The sequence below is a fragment of the Bos indicus x Bos taurus genome, chromosome 2 (genome assembly GCF_003369695.1).
Source record: "Bos indicus x Bos taurus breed Angus x Brahman F1 hybrid chromosome 2, Bos_hybrid_MaternalHap_v2.0, whole genome shotgun sequence".
NCBI lineage: Eukaryota > Metazoa > Chordata > Mammalia > Artiodactyla > Bovidae > Bos > Bos indicus x Bos taurus.
Window position 1 is genome coordinate 93919958 of NC_040077.1, and position 20141 is coordinate 93940098.

The 20141-nt window shown below is 48.0% G+C and overlaps 2 protein-coding genes and 1 non-coding gene across 6 annotated transcripts in view; 2 read left to right on the top strand and 1 right to left on the bottom strand.

The window, feature by feature from the left end:
• The first annotated feature begins 4936 nt into the window (after positions 1-4936).
• The window catches only part of NRP2 (neuropilin 2), a 120133-nt gene continuing 104928 nt past the window's right edge, over positions 4937-20141 (top strand). For 2 of the 4 annotated variants that reach the window (XM_027565074.1, XM_027565103.1), the window contains exon 1: positions 4938-5890. In XM_027565074.1, the coding sequence (XP_027420875.1) occupies positions 5818-5890 (73 nt within the window). In that variant the 5' untranslated portion in view covers positions 4938-5817. Of the gene's footprint in view, positions 5891-20141 lie in introns of all 4 variants that reach the window. The other 2 variants (XM_027565094.1, XM_027565085.1) reach the window with 2 other exon arrangements.
• LOC113906663 lies at positions 8023-9650 on the bottom strand. Its single transcript, XM_027565114.1, has 2 exons — positions 9316-9650; positions 8023-8958 (listed from the first exon to the last, which is right to left on the bottom strand). Exons 1-2 carry the CDS (start codon positions 9469-9471, stop codon positions 8503-8505), a joined length of 612 nt encoding a protein of 203 aa, XP_027420915.1. The 5' UTR covers positions 9472-9650; the 3' UTR covers positions 8023-8502.
• Positions 16829-16992, top strand: LOC113881520. Its single transcript, XR_003508051.1, has one exon. It is a non-coding gene; the product is annotated as a U1 spliceosomal RNA (small nuclear RNA).

A 20141-nucleotide genomic window follows, 5' to 3' on the forward strand; every position in this document is an offset into this window, starting at 1 on the left:
CATAGCTTTGACTAGACGGACCTTTGTCGGCAATATCTCTGCATTTTAATAAGGTGTCTGGGTTGGTCATAGCTTTTCTTCCAAGGAGCAAGCGTCTTTTAATTTCAAGGGTGCAGTCACCATCTGCAGTGATTTTGGAGCCCAAGAAAATAAAGTCTGTCACTGTTTGTATTGTTTCCCCATCTATGCCATGAAGTGCCTAACAGCTACGTGTAAAACATTGTTACCTCTTTCATTGCAGAAGGTTGTATTGGAGAACACAGCTTTTATAAAAATATGTGGCTGTGCCAGGTCTTAGTTGCAGCATGCTGCATCCTGGATCTTCACTGTTGAGGCAGGTGGGACCTTTAGTTGAGGCATGTGGAATCTAGTTCCCAGATGAGGGATTGAACCCATGCCCCCTGCACTGGGAGCACAGCGTCTTAGTCACTGGACTGCCAAGGAAGTGCCTGGAGAATGCTGCTTTAAAGTGAAGGATCGATGGAGTCCTTTTTGAGAGTGATGCCTCAAATGTATAAAAAGGAGTGTATCAGAGGGCGAGTAGACCCATGCTTAAACCACAAAGAGCAGCGAAAGCAATACGACTTCTTTAGTTTTCTTTGCCAAAGATTCTGGAGATGTTTGGATGAATTTTGCACATTTCACTTGATTTTTTTTTTCTTCTTTTTTTCATTCATAAGTCTCCCTTCTACCTGATCTAGTGTCTGCATCTGAGAAAGAGATGAGAGACACATACAGTAAAGTAAAGGAGATCTCAATGCTTTATGGAAATCTGTGAGGATTCTGGAAACACACCAAAATAATATCAAATAGTAACTCCATGCTAGTGTTTAAATGTATTGAATAAAGAAGAATGTTGATTGCTTAAAGAGTGAATAGTAAAAAAAAAACAAAAAAACTTATTGACCAGAAACCCAGACTTCAGCTTCAAACAAAAGAGAGAATAAAAAATGAAGACCTATTACATTGTAACTGAAGCTTTGCCTCTGAGACAGATGCAGCTAAACATTAACCAGGGCAGTGTGGTGAATTACAGATTAAGACTCAATTATGTCTCCCATCTCCGCCTTCTGGGGTGAGAGCCTGTCGATGTCAGGGCTCAGATAAGGGGAAGCACCGTGTGACAGGTGGCATCTACTGTGGAAGCTTGAAACTTCTGGAACTCTTAGATCCTGTGTTCCCAGAAGACAGGACCCCAATGTCTTACTTGCTTGCACATCTCCTGCAGAGTCATGCTTCCACGAGCATTTAATAAGCACAATACAATGAACACAGATGGAAAACTACACCTGAAACAAACCTCTAGTGACAACCAATGGTTCAGTGGGTGGGTGGTGAAAGGGCTGGATCCAGCTCCATAAACCCCACCAGCTGGCACTTTAAACATGTTTTTGGAAATCCCTTGCACCCATGAGGTGAGGTTTGGTGTTTTCAAAAGGCTCTTTGCTACTGCTACTAAATAAATGTCATAAGGCAAAGCTGGAAATACCACCACTCTGGCATTTTTAAGGAATATGTTCTTGGGGACTTTCCCCAGAAACTTGAATCACCTGCTTCCTATCTGAAAACTGCCTGGAGAGGAAATGTGAAGAAATAAATACCTGCCCAGGTCCTTCGATGGAAGTGCATATAACTAAGATATGTGCAAACAGTGTCTCAGAACAGAGCTCCTCAATTCTGGTCTAATGAACATTTACGTAGAATCACCTAAAACGTGTGTTAAAAAAGCAGATTCCCAGATGCAAGAAATCTGATCTGCAGGAAGATGGTGCCCAGGGATCTGAATTTTTTAACACTCGCCCTAGGTGATTTGGATGTAACCTTGGGTTGGGACTATAGAACAGGAAACACCCATCTCTCCTTAGGGGTGTGGCTGCTACAGCTTTCTCTTCCAACCTTTTACAAACCTGTTTTTTGTTCCCCACATCCCTTCCTGTCAAAGGAATGGAATGTGGGATGGGATTATCTATTATTATTCCACAATTAAGGATAATGATGTAAAAGGTCCTAGGTGAGTCAGTCATTCTACCAAGAATCTCGACTTCACTAGTTAGCTGTTTTCTCATCAGTTTACTGTTTCTGTAAATGCCACTAGTCTTTAGTAGGCAAGTTTCTGTATGACAGGGGTCCCCAACCTCAGGGATCTAATGCCTGATGATCTGAGGTGGAGCTGATGTCATAATAATAGCAATAGTGTACAATAAAGGTAATGCACTTGAATCATCCTGGAACCAACCCCTCTCAGTCCATGGAAAAACTGTCTTCCATGAAACCAGTCCCTGGTGCCAAAAAAGTTGGAGACTGATGCTCTATGGGACTCAAAAGAGTTAAAGATGTGGACTCACAAAATAATGAAAAGTATGGTGGCTGGCTCACCCCTGCACTTCTGGTTGAAACCCAACCAATTGCAGCCAAACCCCTGAGATTCCAGTCCAGACAAAAACTGGGGCTGGCAGGTCTGAGCCAGTCCTGGTCTGGAGAATTTCCCTAAAGATTGGATTTCAGAGGGCACTGGTAAGATTTGTTTTTTTGTTCCCAAGAGTCCTAGGAAGTCCTGAATCAAAGCAATTCTGAGTCCTCCCTGAGTCCATGGGCTCTTGTTCACAGTGGACTGGTGAGATCTGGTCTTATCCTGAATCTCCCGTGGTCTGATAAAGGGCTGTGGGCTCCTGGAAGTCTCATAAAAGCTCCACCAGAAGAGCTACTGCAGGTACTGTTACAATTATTTATTGAGTGCTGCCCCCTAGAGGATTAAAAATGGCCTGGCTGCGCTGGGAGTCCCCAGGGCTCTGAACCAAAGACTCACCCTCTACCCAGCTGAAGGAAGTCAAGACTGGACTCAAGTGGACTGATTAGAAGTCTTGGAACACTCTTTCTGAGGACTCCCAGAAAGTGAGTTAGCTCCTTCTTAATGATACCTCTGTAAAATTAAAATCCATGACTGGAAATCAAGTCCAGGAACAGAACACTGAAACTGACCCTTCTCCCTGCCATACCAGACCCTCAAAACAGCCTCATGGGGACCTTCAGCCCTGAGACTCTAAGAGCAGAAGTCCAGAATTTCATTCTTACAGTTTCCCAATGGGCTTCAGTGTACTTTTACTTTCTGTCTCCCCTTCACCTGAACTCTGGCTATAATGTTCTCAGAAACAGAATTCTTCCCTGTTGAGCACTTGCTAGGTTGGTTGGTAGGGGGACATGATTCTAAATGACTCTCTTTATTGGGCCTCTGTCACTGTAGATAATGTCCCTAAGTTAGTAACTTGGCAATGACAGAAACTGAGATCTCAAATTGAGGTTCAAACTCCAGACTGCCTCTTTACTCCATTAAACACTGGGGGAGCAGTGGTCTTTCTTTACAATTGACATTTAAACAGGAAAAAACAGTAAATTTGGAGTTTTCAATAATATGGATGTGCTCTCAAGGCCAGGAAGAAAGGAGGGAAAGAAGGAAGGGGAGAGAAAGAAAAAAAAAAAATGAAAGGAATGAGAGGTAGTCTTTGGGCCAGTCTGGGGATATGCACTTTGGAAGAACTCACCAGGCCTTGGTTAAATGCCCTTTCAAGCCAGGCGTCTAAGATTAACAGTGTGATATGCAGCCTGTGGATTTACACAGCACGGTAAAGTCCTTGCACGGCTTGGCGCAACTATTTGCAAATGACTTCTGATTCAATTTTGTTTTGGTTATCTCAGTGTAAATAACAGTTAAGTGGGAGTTACAGATTTTTCAGACACTAAAAGTGATAAACAAAGCTAATGGCAAGTCCAGATAAGGAGGAAAACCACCCAGAAGAATCCACCAGCACAGGCAAAGAAATAAATGGAATAGTCAGATGTGTGTGTGTTTCTTGTCACCAAAACTTTATTTTTCTTAATCTGCAGAGTGGCAGAAAAGGTATACGCAGAGTGTTTAGACTGTTTCTGTTAGAGTCTTTATGATACTGTAGTAATAGGTGCCTAGTGAAGCAAGACAGTTTGGAACCCACAAAGACATCCTTCGAAACAAAAATACAAGTGTTTTCCCAACTGCTAGCTCGAGGCTCCCTCTAAACAGTTTTCACGCCTCCATTTAAAAAATAGTTGGCATAATGCTGTTTTCTTTCTCTCGGCGGTGTGACCACATTACCACGGGGAAATGTGAAGAGAAGGTTTCTGTAGTATTTTGAGAAGTCTTCCTACCTGGACATTTTTGGAGGGTTGGCGGAATCCAATTTAATTTTCCTGAAAAATTGTTTTGAAGAACGTCTTTCCTCTTCTGATAGTTACAAGTTAGGGACGCAGGAAAAACTAAATCCTCACGCAGAGAGGAGAGGAGTATGTTTGGGACAAAACAAAGGATCTGAGTAGTAAACGCAAGGAGTGTTTGGGGTTTTATTCAGCCAGGGCTGAACGTGTGTGTCGCCGCCACGCACTGCTGCCGGTGCGAACGCATGGCTGAGCTGCTGCCGGGTTCCCTGCTCCAAACACCGAACGCCACCCAACTCCTCTTGTAACGCCATTGCGCGTGGCATTGTGCTGGGCTCTACGTGTGTGGCACCGGAGTCGGGGAATCGGGGGAGGGGGGACAAGAATTTCCTCCGTTTCCCGCGGAGTCTCCCTCGGACGGGGGCCAAGCGGCCAAGGGCAGCGCGCCCGGGAGGTGCCTGGGGGCGCTCCTTCTGCAGGGCATTACGCACGGGCGGCCTGGCGAAACCCTGCCCCGGAGGTGCCAGGGTGGGCGGGAGGTGCTGGGTGGGAGATGGGTGGCTTGAGGGGGGAGCTGCCTTAACTTTGATCCGGCCGCTGCCGGGGGAAAACCGCCGCCGCCCCTCCCAAGCTGGGTGCCGCGGCACTCGCCTCTGCGCCGCGCGTCTCCGCGGCTGCCTCTTTAATCAGGAACACAGAAGGGGCGGGCCCTGAGCTGGCGCGTAATCGGATAGCTCTGCCGCGGCTCTGACATCCACATGCTGCTCGGCCTGAAAAGGCAGCGGGGGGAGCCGGAGGGGAAGCAGAGAACGCGAGCTAGGCACCAGCCCGCAGCCCGCCCCCAGCACATCCTCAGACGCGCAGACACTCTGCCGGGCGCTGGGTGAGGTGGAGGTGAGGGCGGGCGCGGGCGAACTCGGAGAGGGGCTCGCTCACTCCCAAGCGATCCCAGCCGCCGCCGCCGCCGCACCACCAGCAGCCACAGCAGCCGCAGCCGCAGCAGCAGCAGCTTCCTTCCTCAGACTCCCCTCGCGAGGCTGGCCAAGCGGGTGTAGCCGTTAGGGGAGGCTCCCGCTAGGGGAACCCGGCGAGGGCAAGAGCTTGGGCGGCCGCCTTGCGCTCGGGCCGTCCGGCGGTCTGTGCCTCCGCCCGCGTGCGGGTCCCCAGTGCCGAGGGATGTATGTCAGTGTACGCCTCTGAGATCACACAGCTGCCTGGGGGCCGTGTGATGCCCAAGGCAAGTCTTGGCTTGTATTTTTATTCTTTTATTATTTTTTTTTGTTTTTACGCTTGGCTAACGGGAAATACTCGGGATGTTGTAGGATAAAGGAAATGATACTTTGAGGAACTGGAGAGGACATAGATGCGTTTTGTTTTTAAGAGAGGAAATCCATCCTCTCTTCCCGGCTTGCTCCCTCTTTGCTGATTTCAAGAGCTACCCTCCTCCTGGTGAGGTGGGGACCCAGCAAAAAGAAAGGTGACGACAGGCCTCCAGGACTCAGAAGGGAAACACTGACCGGTAGGAACCTTTGCAGAGGACACTAAGGAAGAACACAAGAGAGCGAAAAACACAAAGACTTACCATTAAACAACAAATCTATAAAAACAGCTCTGGAGAAAACCTTCTCCAAAATGGATATGTTTCCTCTCACCTGGATTTTCCTAGCTCTCTACTTTTCAGGACATGAAGTGAGAGGCCAAGCAGGTAAGCCCCCCGAAAGTTTTTTTATTTTATTCATTTCAGCATGCCTTTACCTTTAAAAACAACTGCTAACGCAGGGGGCCACACGCAATGGCAAGAGAAGGAGGATCGCTCAATACTGAATAATTTAGAGAGAGATCCCAGTCGGCCCTCCCTATACCACCACTGCTGCGAAAACCCAACTTTTCTTTCCTGCTAGGAGTATGTGACTGTGTGTGTGTTTTGAAACATAGACAGAATTTGGCGGTGTTCAGATGTCACATATGGACTGAATCAAAGGTTTAAAAATACTACAAAGCCTTTGCATTACAGTTTTGGGGAATTTTTTTCCCCTGTCTTGAAGCAGAACACATCTCCCATGAGTTTCTTCAACCTAGCCAGCGAAATATAAATCATTTGCATTCCCTCCACTTAGCTACATTGAGCAATGTTAACTGAAGGGCTTGGGAAATACAAGAATCTAGTTTGGGTTTTCCAATGCTGTGGCTTCTTTGCAGAATGTGTGGATGAGCCTCCGAATCATTGGGCTCAGGCTGATGGAGCAAGTTGTCTCATGGCTCGGTTCCGGGCTGGGCGCTGCTGCCAAAGGAGGCGGTTGGTCATCCAGTTCTCTTTCCTGCCTCCGTATATTTTCTGGGGGAAGTAAATCGTATGTTCTTTTTAAAACTAGTATTAGATAGAACAAACTGCGTGGCCCTCAAAGGTCTCTCACTCTTGTGAAGTGGTTAGAAACTTTTGGGTAGAATTTGTTCTCAACCACTGCCAAAAAGGGTGTGTGGACAGACTGCAGAGATAAGCACTGCAAGGCCCAGAATGGTCTGGAGCAAGCATTTGGGGGGGTGGGGGGAGTGGAGGCTGGCCAGGGGCACTGCTCTTTCTGAGAAGGGCTCTCTGGTTCCAGAAAATCTAGTGGGGCACGTTCTTGCTTCCCCACACCACTCTCTCAGGGCTGAGCCTCTCTCCCCTCTGACAAGAGTCTTTGGAATCTGACAAAACTCTTAAAAGCTGCTACAGGTGACTGAGAGGGGGGAAAGCATCCCTGGAGGAAATGGAGAAAAGAGAGAGGAGAAAAACGCTTCCTGGAGTGCCCTTACCCGGAGGCACGTCTAAGGCTGCCACCGCAGCGGTAGCATGAACCCCTGACAGCCTCCCGGGTCCTCCCCATGACAGCGGGTTAGCGGATCCTGCGGGAGCCGGGGACTCTGATTCTCACTCCCCAACACAGGCACGCGCCCCACTTGAAGCTTGGGTGTTTATTTGAGGGAAAGAAAGATACGTGAACGCCCTTACTCTCCAGACACACACGTTTGCTGCTTTTTTCTCTGCCATAAATGGTCTTCAGAGCAGCTGCAAATCGTATCAAAGAGATGGGTGCAGGTCCCACTTGGGGAAATTTCCTGTGGCTTCCAGTTCCCTGTTCTCTTAATTCTAAGTTCCCAGCTTGAGGCGAAATTAAATTACCTCCCACAGACCTGAAAGCGGCATAAATTATGGATGTTTGTGTGATTCGCTGTGTGTGTGTGTCCGCGTGCGCGCGCGGCGAGGATGCCCACGGTACATTATGTATTCAGGCACGGACTCCGGTAGGCCCGGGTGCGCGAGTGCGCGCACACTGGCGTACACATCGGCACGCGCGCGCACACACACACACACACACACACACACACAACTTCAGGTTCTGTGTGCTGTGCGGAGTGGGAGGGGTGGTAAAGACTCAGGGGCCATCTCGTACCCCAGATGTTCTCACATCTGTCCCCGAGCGCTGCGCGGAGTGTGTACGTGTATGCGCGACACCCGCTCAAACCCACTCAGGCTCTGCCACCTGCCTCCCGCGCTCTCCGCAGAGCCCCCTCCCACCCCAGCCCCGGGCCGCGCTGCGTCACTTCTAGAGAAGCCCAGAGGCGGGAGCGCGGGCCGGTCACCCTCTCTGGGGCCTCAGGCAGCCTCGGACCCAGGGTGGGACGTCCCTATGGGACGCGGAGCTGGGACCCGCCCGGGGTGGATATTCTCCAGTCCCTGGAAAAGGCGATCGCGAACCGCGGGCTGCTAGGGCTTTTGGTCGGAATAACCGACTGGCACCGGGGGAGCTGGCAGCGAGTAGCAAAGGGCGAGGCCGAGCTAGACCTCTGACTCACCCGGTGCGCGCCGGCCGGGAGGGGGCCGGGCCCAGCCTGCAGCGACGGTTGAAACCCACTCCGACGAGTTGGGGTGGGGTTGGGGGGAGGGCGGAAGGAGCAAGCGAGGGAGCAATTGAGCAAATAACCTCGTGGCCACGGCGCGTGGCCTCTTGCAGTGGTTGGCGGCTGGGAGCTGAGTGGGCGTCGCACACTAGGCTGCCCCAGTACTTGCCTCGCCGGCCGCCTTGCCGGATCACAGCGCCGCCGCCCTCCTACCCACGCTCAGGGATTTGGGGGACGCTCCGAAGGCCCTGCGGGGAGCGCCCCCTCCTGCACTCCACTCTGCGCTGCAGTTCCCGCGCCGCCCCAAGAGAGCCGGCTCAGAGGGGTTGGGGGCCGGAGCGCTGGCCGAGCTGGTGGAGGAAAGCCGGGGTGGGATTCGGACCTGAGGTTGGAGGCAGAAGGGAGGCAGCTTGAGCCGCGGGAATGCGCGCAACTTCAGTAGCGCTGCGCGCCGGGCGCCCGCCAGTGCGCGCGAACAGGTGAAGAGCACGCGGCGTGTGGGCATTCCACGTGGTGGGGACGTGGTGGCCCCCCAGCCGGCCCTCCCCACCCCCACCCCGCGCTGTCTCTAACGCCGCATCGATTTGTTTGGGCTACGCAAGAGAAACAGAGCCGAGAGATCCATAAACATTCTATTAGGCAAAAATATTCCCAGAGAAAGCAAAACCGAAGCTCCAGCCCGGTTAAGTGGGCCGCCTCCAACTCCTCTAGCTTTGTCCCCTCCTCCTCCACACTAAGGACACCCCCAGGGAGAAGCCTGCGGCATTTCCTCAGCACTGCCCATTGCCAGAAAGTTAAGTCTCCGCTGCGGTCTTCGGCCTGGGAGAATCCTCTGCAGTCGCCGGCTAGTTCCGCCTCCCCTCCGCCGCCGCCTCGCTCTTTGCTTTTCCACTGGAGAAAAAGAAATAGTCACGGCCAAAGCTCCATTTTCACTGATTGATTTCTTTTTAATATCAACAGAAGTTAATGGAGGCGAGGCGAGCTGTGATTAACCGGCTGCCGCCGCCCTTCGCCTGGGGCTAGCGCACAGCCGTTTTCCCCACCAGGTCCCGCCCGGGCGCCCAGCGAGGGTGGGGGGCATCCACGGAGCTAAGGTCCCGGCGGCTTGGTGGGGGCCATCTGTCGAGCTGAGGTTCAGGGCTGCCGGGGTCGGGGCTGGTGGAAGGAACCGTGCGCCCCTCCGGGAACCATGGGGTTATGGGGATGGTAATCAGCTTTCCCAGCCAAGCTTAGGGGATCCAGCTCCACCTTGTCACCGCTTCTGCGGCTCCGGCTGAATTTCTCTGGAAAGGGAAGGAGATCGGCGCTCGGGTTGATTGGCCGGTGCTCACCGCTCGCCTCCCTCCCACCATCTCCCCTCCTTTCGGTTTCAGACAGCGAGGAGAGCCCCCTGGCGCTGACCATTCACGGTCAGCGCTTGGCCACGAAACTCCCCTTGGCTAGACTTAATCTCGTGGTCTGCGGGGAACTGGGTTTTGCTCAGGAAATCATCAGGCCCTGACAATGGGTTCCTTCAGATGATGGTAACTCCCAGCCCTGACGTTTCCCAGCCTTCGGGTCTCACCTCCTGGGGCCAAAAGAACCCGGACCCTGTAACCATCAACCCCGCCAAGCCCCACCCCCACCCCCGCCTCCTACCCCTACCAGCCCCTTGCCTGGAGAGCTTTGATCTGTGGTCTAGTTTTAACACCATTGCCGTGGTCCCTGGCAGAAGCGGTCAATTCAGCCTTCTGTCTGGACAGGATGATCAGATAAGAGGTGTAAATTGACTGTGGGAGACAGGTCTGGGTTCAGACAAATCCTGAAAGAGGCAACCACGCACGGTCTAGGCTCGGGAGGAGAGGAGTTTGAAGAGGGTTTTCGTTTTTGTTTTCTTCTGTCTCCCTACATTGCCCGATGGCTGCGGGTAGGCATAAACATTTGCAAGTAGAACTATAAACTCCTGGATTTGGCACAGACGGCCTGCTCTAGACTTTAGGGACTGGTCTCTTGCTGGCTTTCAGTGAGTACCAAATCCACTTCACCCCATAAACAGCCACTGGAGGTAGTGAAGTTAGTGCTAGTTGCCAGCAGAGCACACAGTGCAGAACACTGGAAAGAAAACGCTCCCCACGAGGGTTCCAGGGCAAGCCCCTTCTTGTCCAGGTTGTGCCCAGTACAATTATTTGTGACTGCCCAGGCAGCCCCGCAGCTCTGGACTCTTATATCACGCTGAGGAGACCTCAGATTAAGCCACAGAGCACCCACTTGGCAAAATGAAATGTTGGAAGGCTGCAGTGACTAGAACCCTGGGCTATCAAGGCAGGACTCCTGCTGTCTACCAAATGGCTTGCATCTCCTACTGGATAGATCATGTTCTGCACCTGAAAGGCCAGTTCCTGCCTTCACAGTGCAGAGGAGACTGAGGGTTCAAGTGCCAATTCATAAGCAATGAGGCATGAAAGCGAATAACAGCTGGGGAGAGGCCCGTGGGGGGTCAGTTGGGAGAGACACTAGGGGCTGCATGGTTCTGGGGATCCTGTGTGGTGGTTGTCTTTTCCCTCGATGCTTATTAAAGCAGTCAAGAGAATGAGCTGTCTTTGGGTAACCCAAGTGTTGAGACACTCTTCCGAGCTGACAGAAGTCAGAGGCAGGTTCACTGGTAAAGAGTTTTCAGAATATATTCCCCAAAAGTCCTGTTGGGAGAGACTTTAGGAAAGTAGAGACAAGACTTTCTTTTTGTCAAAAATGGAGCAGAAGTATAATACCTTTTTAATGTCTTGCACTGACGAGAAACGACTTGAAAAGTGATGTCTGGGCAGTGGTTTGTAGTATCATTAACATATTTGAGGTATTTTATCATCTGACCATCACTTGCCACTGGATAATCTTTGAGACACGCTCCTTGTGCGTCATACTTGTGTTTGATCCCTGAAAGTTTTTGTATGATTCCTTCCAAGTAAGGCATTAACGTTTTTTTTTTTTTAATTAACTCATTCCTGGAAGATATTGTGAACATTTGTCCTGGAGAACCTACAGCCTTTTCCAAAGCTTTAGCTGCCTCTATGAGAAATGGCTGAAGGGCTTAATGGGCTCATTACCTAATAGGAATCAGTAGAGTTGGATTCCAGGACACAGTGGCCTTGTAGTGTGGCTGGCCCTCCAGGAGAAAGCATCTTCTAAAGGTTTAGGAAGCTGTCAAGTTTAGATAAGGCTGAGCTCCGATCCTATGGGACCTTGGTTGTATTAATAAGGAGAAATTAATTTTTAACCACTGGGAACATTGCCAAATTATGTGACCTTTGGCAGACCAGCTGTGCTATAAAAATAAATCCCCCATCTCTGAAAATGCTGCTCCTCTCCAGTAGAACAATAACAACCGTGGCATTTAGGATGGAGAAGACTAGGGTTGAGGAGACAGGAGAGAAATGGAAACTGCTAGCAAAAAAAAAAACCCTCTGATATTGTGACACATACTTTCAGACTTGAGTGATCTACTCACACCCCCGCCACACCCTCCCCCCAAACACACACCCTGGTTTCCAGGAAGCAGGAAAGAGGGCCAGGATGACAAGGAACAGAGTGCCTGTGTGTTGGGAGTGAAGAAGGTGTTAAGTGCCTCCAGCCCACTCACACCCCAGCCTCAAACACATCTCTCATTGTTCACACACAGATTTCTGGCACTGGGAGAGAAAAAGGAGTTTTCAAACAGGCAAAACATTTGTCTGTCTCTAAATGCTATTGAATAAGTTTGTCACTGAGAGGTTCAGGGAGACCTTCATTGGACTTCCTAGCTTCTGAAGCATTAGAGCCAGACCTCCTGTCAGTCATCTGATGGCTCAGTGATCCTGAATCCCTAATTTCTCTCTACCTCAGTGTCTCTATCTGTAAGTGTGTTTGATCCTAATAGCTGACTGATTTCTAGGATGTTGGGCTATTTCAGATTACATAGAGTACTGTTGAGTACATATTAAGCTGCCTGTTCGGAAGTCATTTACTCTTCAAAACAGCTTCAATGGGGTTAATAGCATCTAGTGACCATAGAAAGATAGAAAGCACACTAACACCCTTGAGGTAAGTTTATGTTACTTTTATGAGTTTGTCTGTTCTAAAAAAATCAGTAAATGATTACTCATTCCCAGCTCTTACCCCACTAGACCTTTGTCTGGTTTTATAAGCATCAGATTAATCTCTCGGCACCCTGTTCTTCAGAGGTGCATGTTCTCTGCTGGATTCTCATCTTAGATTTACATCAGTTCTTTACACTTTTTTTTTCGCCTTGGTTTTCCACTTTCAGAGTTCTCGCCTCTACTGATTTTTTACATCTCTCTCCTTTCCTTTCCTCCTCTTCCATCCTTCATCCCTGAAAGTGCTCAGCAGGAACCGCCGCATGGAAGGGGCTCCCCAAATGTGTAATAACTTCTACTCTGGCAGTAAGGCCCCTCAGCAGCTGAACTCAAAAAAAGTCATCGTAAAGACAAAATAGCTTTTACCCAGCAAGACTCTTAATAATCCCATTTCCCTCTGGGTCTTCATAAAAGAGTCATGATCTAATCCAGGAAAAAAAAAGGGGGGGGGGAGGGGGCTGGGAATAACAAAAGGAAAGCATGCCTTGGATGGGGCTGCTGGCCAGTCTAATGCACGCAGCCAGTGAAACCCTGTTCACCGCCTCTCAAGATCCTGTGATAGCCAGGGATCTGGGTTCTGGCCAGTCTTTCAGTGAAGAAGATAAAGGGAATTGCAAATGACTGGACCAAGCAGCAAAAATAATTTATTTTGATAAAGGGGAAAAATAAAACAGATGTGCCTAAAAGGCATATTGGGGGCCAGGGGAAGAGAGCTGATGGGGGAGGATGGGTAGAAAGGAGTGAACTGAAACCCAGCAAGAGTTTAGGGATAAAGTAGGACTTTGAAGCTTCTTGGTGCTACTGAAAATAAATATCTAGAACTTGCCCTTGGGAGGATGGGGGGATGGAATGAGGGGGTAAGAAAGCCCTCACATAAAATTAATTTTACCATTATTAGATTTAAAGTGAAATGTCCTTTGAAGTTCGTCATCATTATCTGAGGTTACTGTGTCCTATGAATTCACACTAGCTCTACCTTGATCTATGACTAGGTATTATTATGACAAGTCCTCTAAACTGGTTCACCAATAAAAAATATTTGCATTTAATAGCAGCTCTGAGTTGGGAAGGAAGGGTGGAGGCTGGACACTCAGAATACTTTGTGATAAGGCTTTCTTAGAATTTGTGATACCTACTGATACTTTGGGTATTACCCTGCTGAGTCAGTGTGCATGGGTGCTCAGTTGTGTCTGACTCTCTATGACCCCATGGACTGTAGCCAGCCAGACTCCTCTGTCCATGGGATTTTCTAGGCAGGAATGCTGGATTGAGTTTCCTCCTCCAAGGAATCTTCCTGACCCAGGGACTGAACCCACATCTCCTGCATTGGCAAGTGGATTCTTTACCACTGAACCACCTGATGTTACCTAGTCAATTATTAACTCATTAATTCATCAAGCCTCATTGAGTGTGATCTTTGGCAAAGACCCTGGGTTTGATGCCGTAAGGTTTGCCAAAGATGAGCAGGTGGTCCGGCAGCATGGATAAGGTTCTTTCACACTTTAGAAGATGCTAAAGAGCTTCAGCCTCAGAAGTTGGAAGAGGTTACTCCTGGGAGATCAGGGAGGGTGGAGGTGGCGTGTGAGCCTGTATTAATAGTTTAGATGGGTTTAGAGCTGGGAAAGGCATAGCAGGGGAAGGGCAAAAGGGAGCAGAGAAGAAACACTGGGAAACACTGAGTGTTTGGGGAACACTCAGAAATGGCCATTTAGACAGTGTGGAAGCAAATAGTTGCAAATAAGTTTGGAAATAATAGCTTGGGCCAAATACAAGGTCCAAATTGCTAGGCCAAGGGGTTTGGATTTCATTTACTAACCAATGGGGAGCCATGAATGTTTCAACAGAAGCCTTCTGTTAATCAAAATAAATGAAAACAATTATATTACCTTTTGGAGAGACCCTAAACTTATTCTTCTTCTATTTCCTTCCCCAAATGTCTGTTGAAATGGTCAGGAATTGTAATCCCAGATCTCTCATCAATGGCATCAAAATTGCATTTGCAATGAGGGCTGGGAAAGAGTGGACATAAATATCAACTAATGATATTATATTGGCTGCCCTATTGGAATTGCATTTGTTTATGATATAAGATGACAAATAACAAGGTTACCACAGGTGGCATGATTCGAGGTCAGGGGAGGTAATCGCATCAAACTTACATTTTAACGATTAAATGAAGGTTCATTTTTAGCATCCAGATTGAGGAGAGACGTTCCAAAGGCCCTGTTTCCAGACCAATTTCCAGTTCTGTCCTTGGTGAATTCATCAGAGGTGTTTTAGAAGAGGAAGTTTGCCTCATTCCTCACTCCTTTTTCCATGCTCAAGTGCTGCCTTCCTTTCCCTCTCTCCCACTCCCTCCTTCCTGCCCTCCCAGACAGTTCTTTTATTCAGATTTTGAACTTTCTCATTGCAAAAGTTCACAGGAATTTTCATTTGCTGTGCCTTCAGGAGTGGATCACTCACTGCCACCCAGCCCCATAAATTGAATAGATTGCATCCCTTCCCAGTTGCCTTAGGAAGTGGTCAAACAGCCACATTCCTGGGCTGATGGATTGGCTCATTTCTTCCCAGCTTAAGCCAAGATACAGATTTTTATGAGACTGTCTTGTGACAGGCTGAAGTTGCTTTGAATAAAACAAAATCCAGGCTCAGCCCACAGAGATCACTTTAAAAGAAGCTTATTCAAGGTTAGTGAGCAAAATGTGGTTCAAACCCTGAGCACAGGACTTAGAAGATCTGTGTGAGAGATTGGAAAAAACTCCTCCTCTGTTTTCTTTTCATGCATCTTTGTTGAGAAGCTCACACACAGAACTGTGTATGCCTTATATTTATAAATATACAGCCACAGACTCAGTTAAGAAAAGAAGCTCACGTCAGTAGAGCTAATGTGATTGAAAGAGACATTTAAACTCTCCGTAATGCAAGACAGATGCATTCACTGAAGAATCCTAGAGTTTTGTTTCAGGCTTACCAAGCAGATGAAATAAAATCAACACCTTGCAGAAATACCTAGTTGTCTAGGAGGGTAGAGAATCTTTTTAATTAGAGGTTCATCTGCGGGTTATAGGATTTTCCCCTTCCATAGTTTTACAGGCTATGAAATTTAGAACTGGAACTGACCTGTAGCACCACTCCCCTCATTATAGATGGGAAAATAAAGGCTCAGAGTGGTTTACTAACTACCCAATATCACACAGCTTTCCAGTGGCGAGATCACTCTTGCATACAAGGCTCCTGACTAGTTAACAAAGTGACGGCCTTCTCTCTTTTGAAGTCATAGAAATGGCTTCTTCTTTTCTTTCCTACTAATAAATAAAAACAATGCTATGGTCATAGGATGAGACTGTGCTATGAATGTATTATTTGGGGATGAAATGAGACTGTTTTCCTCCATCAAGTGCCCTCAGGTATATATGTAGTGTCTTCTAATCCTTGTACTTGTTCTCTTTTCTGTGGCATTTGAAAGTAACAAGGGAACTGAGATCTAATGGGTTTCAAACCCAGTTCCAGGAAGCCCTGAAGTCCTTATAGAGAAGCTCCATCAGAAAGGCAGGGAGGGGCTTCAAGGCTGCGTAACGCACTGATTCTGTTACCCTCTGTGCCCACACCCACGAAGAGCTTCACTTTTAGTGGCTTTGCACTTTGGAGTTCTGGTTCCAGTTTTGATCAAGGGAAAAACAAACACTTCCAAGAAGAACTTTGAAAACGACACACTTAATTCCGGCCACTTGCAGAATTACAGTTTAGGAAACTGATTCACAGGAAGGTTACCGGGAGTTAAGAATCCAGGCGCTTGCATCCCCTCTTTGGCTAACATCAGCCCCGCCCCCTCCTGGTAGGCTGGTCCCCTTACCCCAGGCCCACCTTTGACAACAACCTGATACTCCAGTCCCATATCCAGCCAGCCTAAGCTCCCCGTTTTTGATAAGGACTTTTACCTTCAGTTCAGTTACACCGAGTGATCTGATTGTGCAGAACAGCCCGAGGTTTGTAGCTGGTATCACCTGGCCATTGTGAAGTAAACCACCATAATCCGATTATTTTCAAGTTCTGGCCATACAGTGTTCCTTTAAAAACAACTCCAGCTGAATTTCCTTAGGAGGCAGACCAGATTTTTTTTAAAGATCTGCTCCTCCTTTTTAATAAATACTTCCTAAAAATTGTATTACCAAGGAACCAGTGCTTTGTCTTAAATTGGGTCCTATAGGAGGGTGAGTTCCTTCTGAAACTGCCAGAGTGCCTTAGAATTGTAAGTGGATGGGTCCAGAGTCCCTTTACCTGATCCAGGAACAGGTACCCCTAGGCAGCATCAGATGGTACTTAGCTCACCAGCAAACAAGTCTCTTCAGTCATGTCTGACTCTTTGCAATCCTGTGGACTGGAGGATCCTGCCAGGAGCCTCTGTCCATGGAATTCTCCAGATAAGAATACTGGAGTGGGTTGCCATGCTCTCCTCCAGGGGATCTTCCCAACCCAGGGATTGAACCCCTCATCTCTTATGTCTCCTGCATTGACAGGTGGGTGTTTTACCACTAGTGCCACCTGGCAAGCCTCAAACAAAAGCACATGAGAAAAACCAACAAAAGAAGAAACAGAAAGATACGAAGGTCAGAAATAATCTGACCTTTTATATGTCAAATTAAAACACCTAAGTAATACTTACCTGGCAGGGGAGATACCATGATCACGAAGGTGGTTTTCCCAGGGCGAGGCTTATCCATTGCACTCCGGATGTGCTGACCCCTGCGATTTCCCCAAATGTGGGAAACTCGACTGCATAATTTGTGGTAGTGGGGGACTGCGTTCGCGCTTTCCCCTAAAAAAAAAAAAAAAACACCTAAGTATTCGTTATGGGGGTAAATCAGACCTTTGTGACTTTAGAACTTAGCAGTCCCTTGATTTTAATCATGTCTAGAGGTGTCACTTGAATCCTTTCATCCATGGTCCAAAGACCTCTGAGGTCTTTATCTGACCTGACCTCGCCCATCCCTTAGACTTCCCTCTCAGATGTAGGAGAAAACCTGCTCTGAACTGTCCAGGCTTGGGTTCGCCTGCTTCTCTTTGGGCATGAATTTGCCCCAGGTGTAAGGTATTCACCAAATACAGAAAGAAGTCACTTGTCAACTTGCCAGACAGGCTCAGTAGCTAAAATTCAATGGGGTCAACCTCAGCCTCTATATGTGGAGATCGGCCTAAAGGCGTTTGCCCTTGAGTTCAACTCCCTCTTGGCTGGGCTGGACTCCTCTGAAACACATAGAGAACATTTATGCTGTTCCTTTTGGCACGTGACACAGACCTCCTGAGCCCTGGGTGGTACAGCTCTTCAGAAGAAAGTACATGCTCTTTCTCTTGGAGGCATGTTTGTATTTCAGACAGACCCTTCTGAAATACAGAAGGGTATTTCAGTATTTCAGAAGGGTCCCCAAACCTGGAAATGAAAGATCAGTTATCAAGAGGAGGTGGAGAAGGATTAAGTGTGTTTTCTTTACAGTTTTTACTGATGATAGATTTCAAGAATTCAGATCTCTCCAAGAAAAATAGAGATGGAGATTCTAGTATTTATCTTGGTGGATATATGGCTGTGCAAATGATGTGTGATATTTTATGAGAGGGTGTGAATGTGTGTATAGGACTGAAGTGTGAATTTCTAATAATTATGTGTCCCGGATGTGTGTTCAATATCTGTGTGTGTGTGTGTGTGTTTCTGAGTGTGCGTGCCATCCAAACAAGATTGTGAGTTTATAAATGTTTGGATATTGAAAAGGTTAACTCCATGCAAGCAAAGCAGATGTTTTAATGAGTTCTTAAATATTTTAATAAGTGCCTTGGTTTTTCTTCAGATAAAGAAAGAACAGGAGAAAAGAAATGAGTTACTCCTATTTCCTCAGGTTAAGTGAGTTTTAACAGCAGAAAATGTAGACTGTCCTCTATGAGATATATATAGCTTAATTTTTTTTTTAAGTGGGAAATGATTACTCCTGATGTGGGTGAGAAACAAAACCTTCTTATGAAGAAGTTTCCTGTCTTTATTGCTGATTATGTGTGCCTGTCTTAGTACTAAAAGCTTAAACTTGGGAGGCAGGGAGTTGAGGAAGAAAAATTCCTCTTTCAGGAGTAATGGGAGGGGAACAGGGAAGGGATGCTGAAAGGAGGGAGGGAGTTTGGATGACCAAACAGGAGCTCAGCTCAGATGCCCTGTGATGAGTTTTGCGTTAAAAGGTGTGGTTTGGGGTGAGCCAGGAGCAGGGCTGTAGTTTCAGCACAAGAGCTGGCAGGGGAGCTGCACCCAGTAGAAAATCTCCTCTCCTGCCAGTTTAGTCCAGGCAGCTGGTGATCTAAATCCGGACAGCTCCACTTCCTCAGAGGGCCACTCTCAGCCCTATTTCCCACAAGTGAGCAAAGCCCAATGGGCCACAGTTTGACCTTGTTGGAAGACGCTGGGTGCCCAGCATGGCTGAGTGGTGTAGACCCCTGGAAAGCCTGCAGGATTGCTGCAGGGGGGACGAGTGGCACCCAGCTCCGCCACTGGCCTCGTCTCCATCTGGGTGGGAAGGCTGGGCCCATTGTCCTCCTGGCCTGGGGAGGGCGAGGGGTCATTATTTAGAGGATGATGTGGTCTCTGCTAACCAGAGGAAATGGCCTGCTTTTGTTTTCCACCCAGTAGGAAATGGAACCTGAATCCATTAGATTCTGGGCAGCTCGACTGCGGCACAGTTTGAGCTTGAGGCGCGATGCCTAAAAGGCTACTTGCGTGGATTTGTGTGTCCCAACCACCATTGTGCAGCATGCCCATCTTTTATGCATTTAAAGCCTGTCAGGCTGGTAATCTAAAGCAGAGGTCTGGAAGACAGTAATACCAACCGACACGGGGAAGAGGAGAGTGCACCTGTAGAGTTAAAAAATGCATGACCCTTTCCTCAAAGAGGGAACACAGGAGAAAGCCCCCATCCTGTCGGGTAGCTGCTGAGCCGGAATGCATAATTGACGGACCCGTGCTGCTCCATGCAGATGGCGATATTAAATCGTGATTGATGCTAAGAGAGGCACACATCTTAGGAAGGTCTCCGAGAGGCTTCTGAATATTTCTAGGTCTCTTGTGCCTTCCAGTCTTCTGTTCTACTGTGGGATTAAGCACCCCCCTTTCTCATTTCCCAAGAACCCCTCCTGGGGATGACAGAACTTCACTCCCAAATATAAGATGCATCAAATGTCACCACCCACCTTTCCTGCCTTTGAAGATTGCCTGCTTCCCTCCTGGCCCCCACAAAGCTGTTTACCTCCAGCCGGGCATGCTGGCAGGTGGGGGTTGGCAGTTACTCCCCTGCAGCTGCCTCGCCAATGGCTGGTCCCCCCTGGACAAAGCAGCAGCACACTCTGCTGGTGGTGACCAGGCAGGAAGGACAGTGGATAGAAAGCTCAGAGAAAACACAGGCGTCCACTCAGCACAAAGCACCTTTGTCAAAACTCTGAGATCAGAGCCAGTGGATTCCCTAATGCAGATTTTTCCACTCAGTGTGTAATGAAATAATAAATCAAATTTGTGGTGCATGTGGAATTAAGTGTTCGGGGGTTTTGCTTTTTCTTTCTTAAAAAAAAAAATGCTGAAATCACCCTCCAGGGCCTATTCTGGCCCAAAACTGAATATGCTTCCTCCGTATCACAAGTAATTGTTAACAGGCTCACTTGTGGGTCGGCACCACAAAACCACTATTGTCGGTTCCCGGAGTCTTTACTTCTGGCTGCTGGGCTGGGCTGGGCTGGGCTAGGAGACACCATCAAATAACATAAAGGATTTATGAGATAAAGATAGAGATGCAAGGTTTGAAGGAGAAGAAGATGAGCCAAGCAGGAGAGACAGGAACAGGAAGGGAATCATGTTAAGTTTACAGTTTTTGTTTTTGTTTTTTTTTTAATATCAGCCCATGTAATTGGAAATATTTATGACTTCTGGAATATTTTCATTTTGGA

Excerpts from the sequence above, each read along its gene's own strand:
- LOC113906663 (XM_027565114.1), bottom strand. The coding sequence starts at position 9,471 with ATGGTCAGCGCCAGGGGGCTCTCCTCGCTGTCTGAAACCGAAAGGAGG. Across the intron at positions 8,959-9,315 it reads GCCGCAGAAGCGGTGACAAG|TGGAAAAGCAAAGAGCGAGG; the intron begins GTGGAGCTGGAT and ends CTTTTTCTCCAG.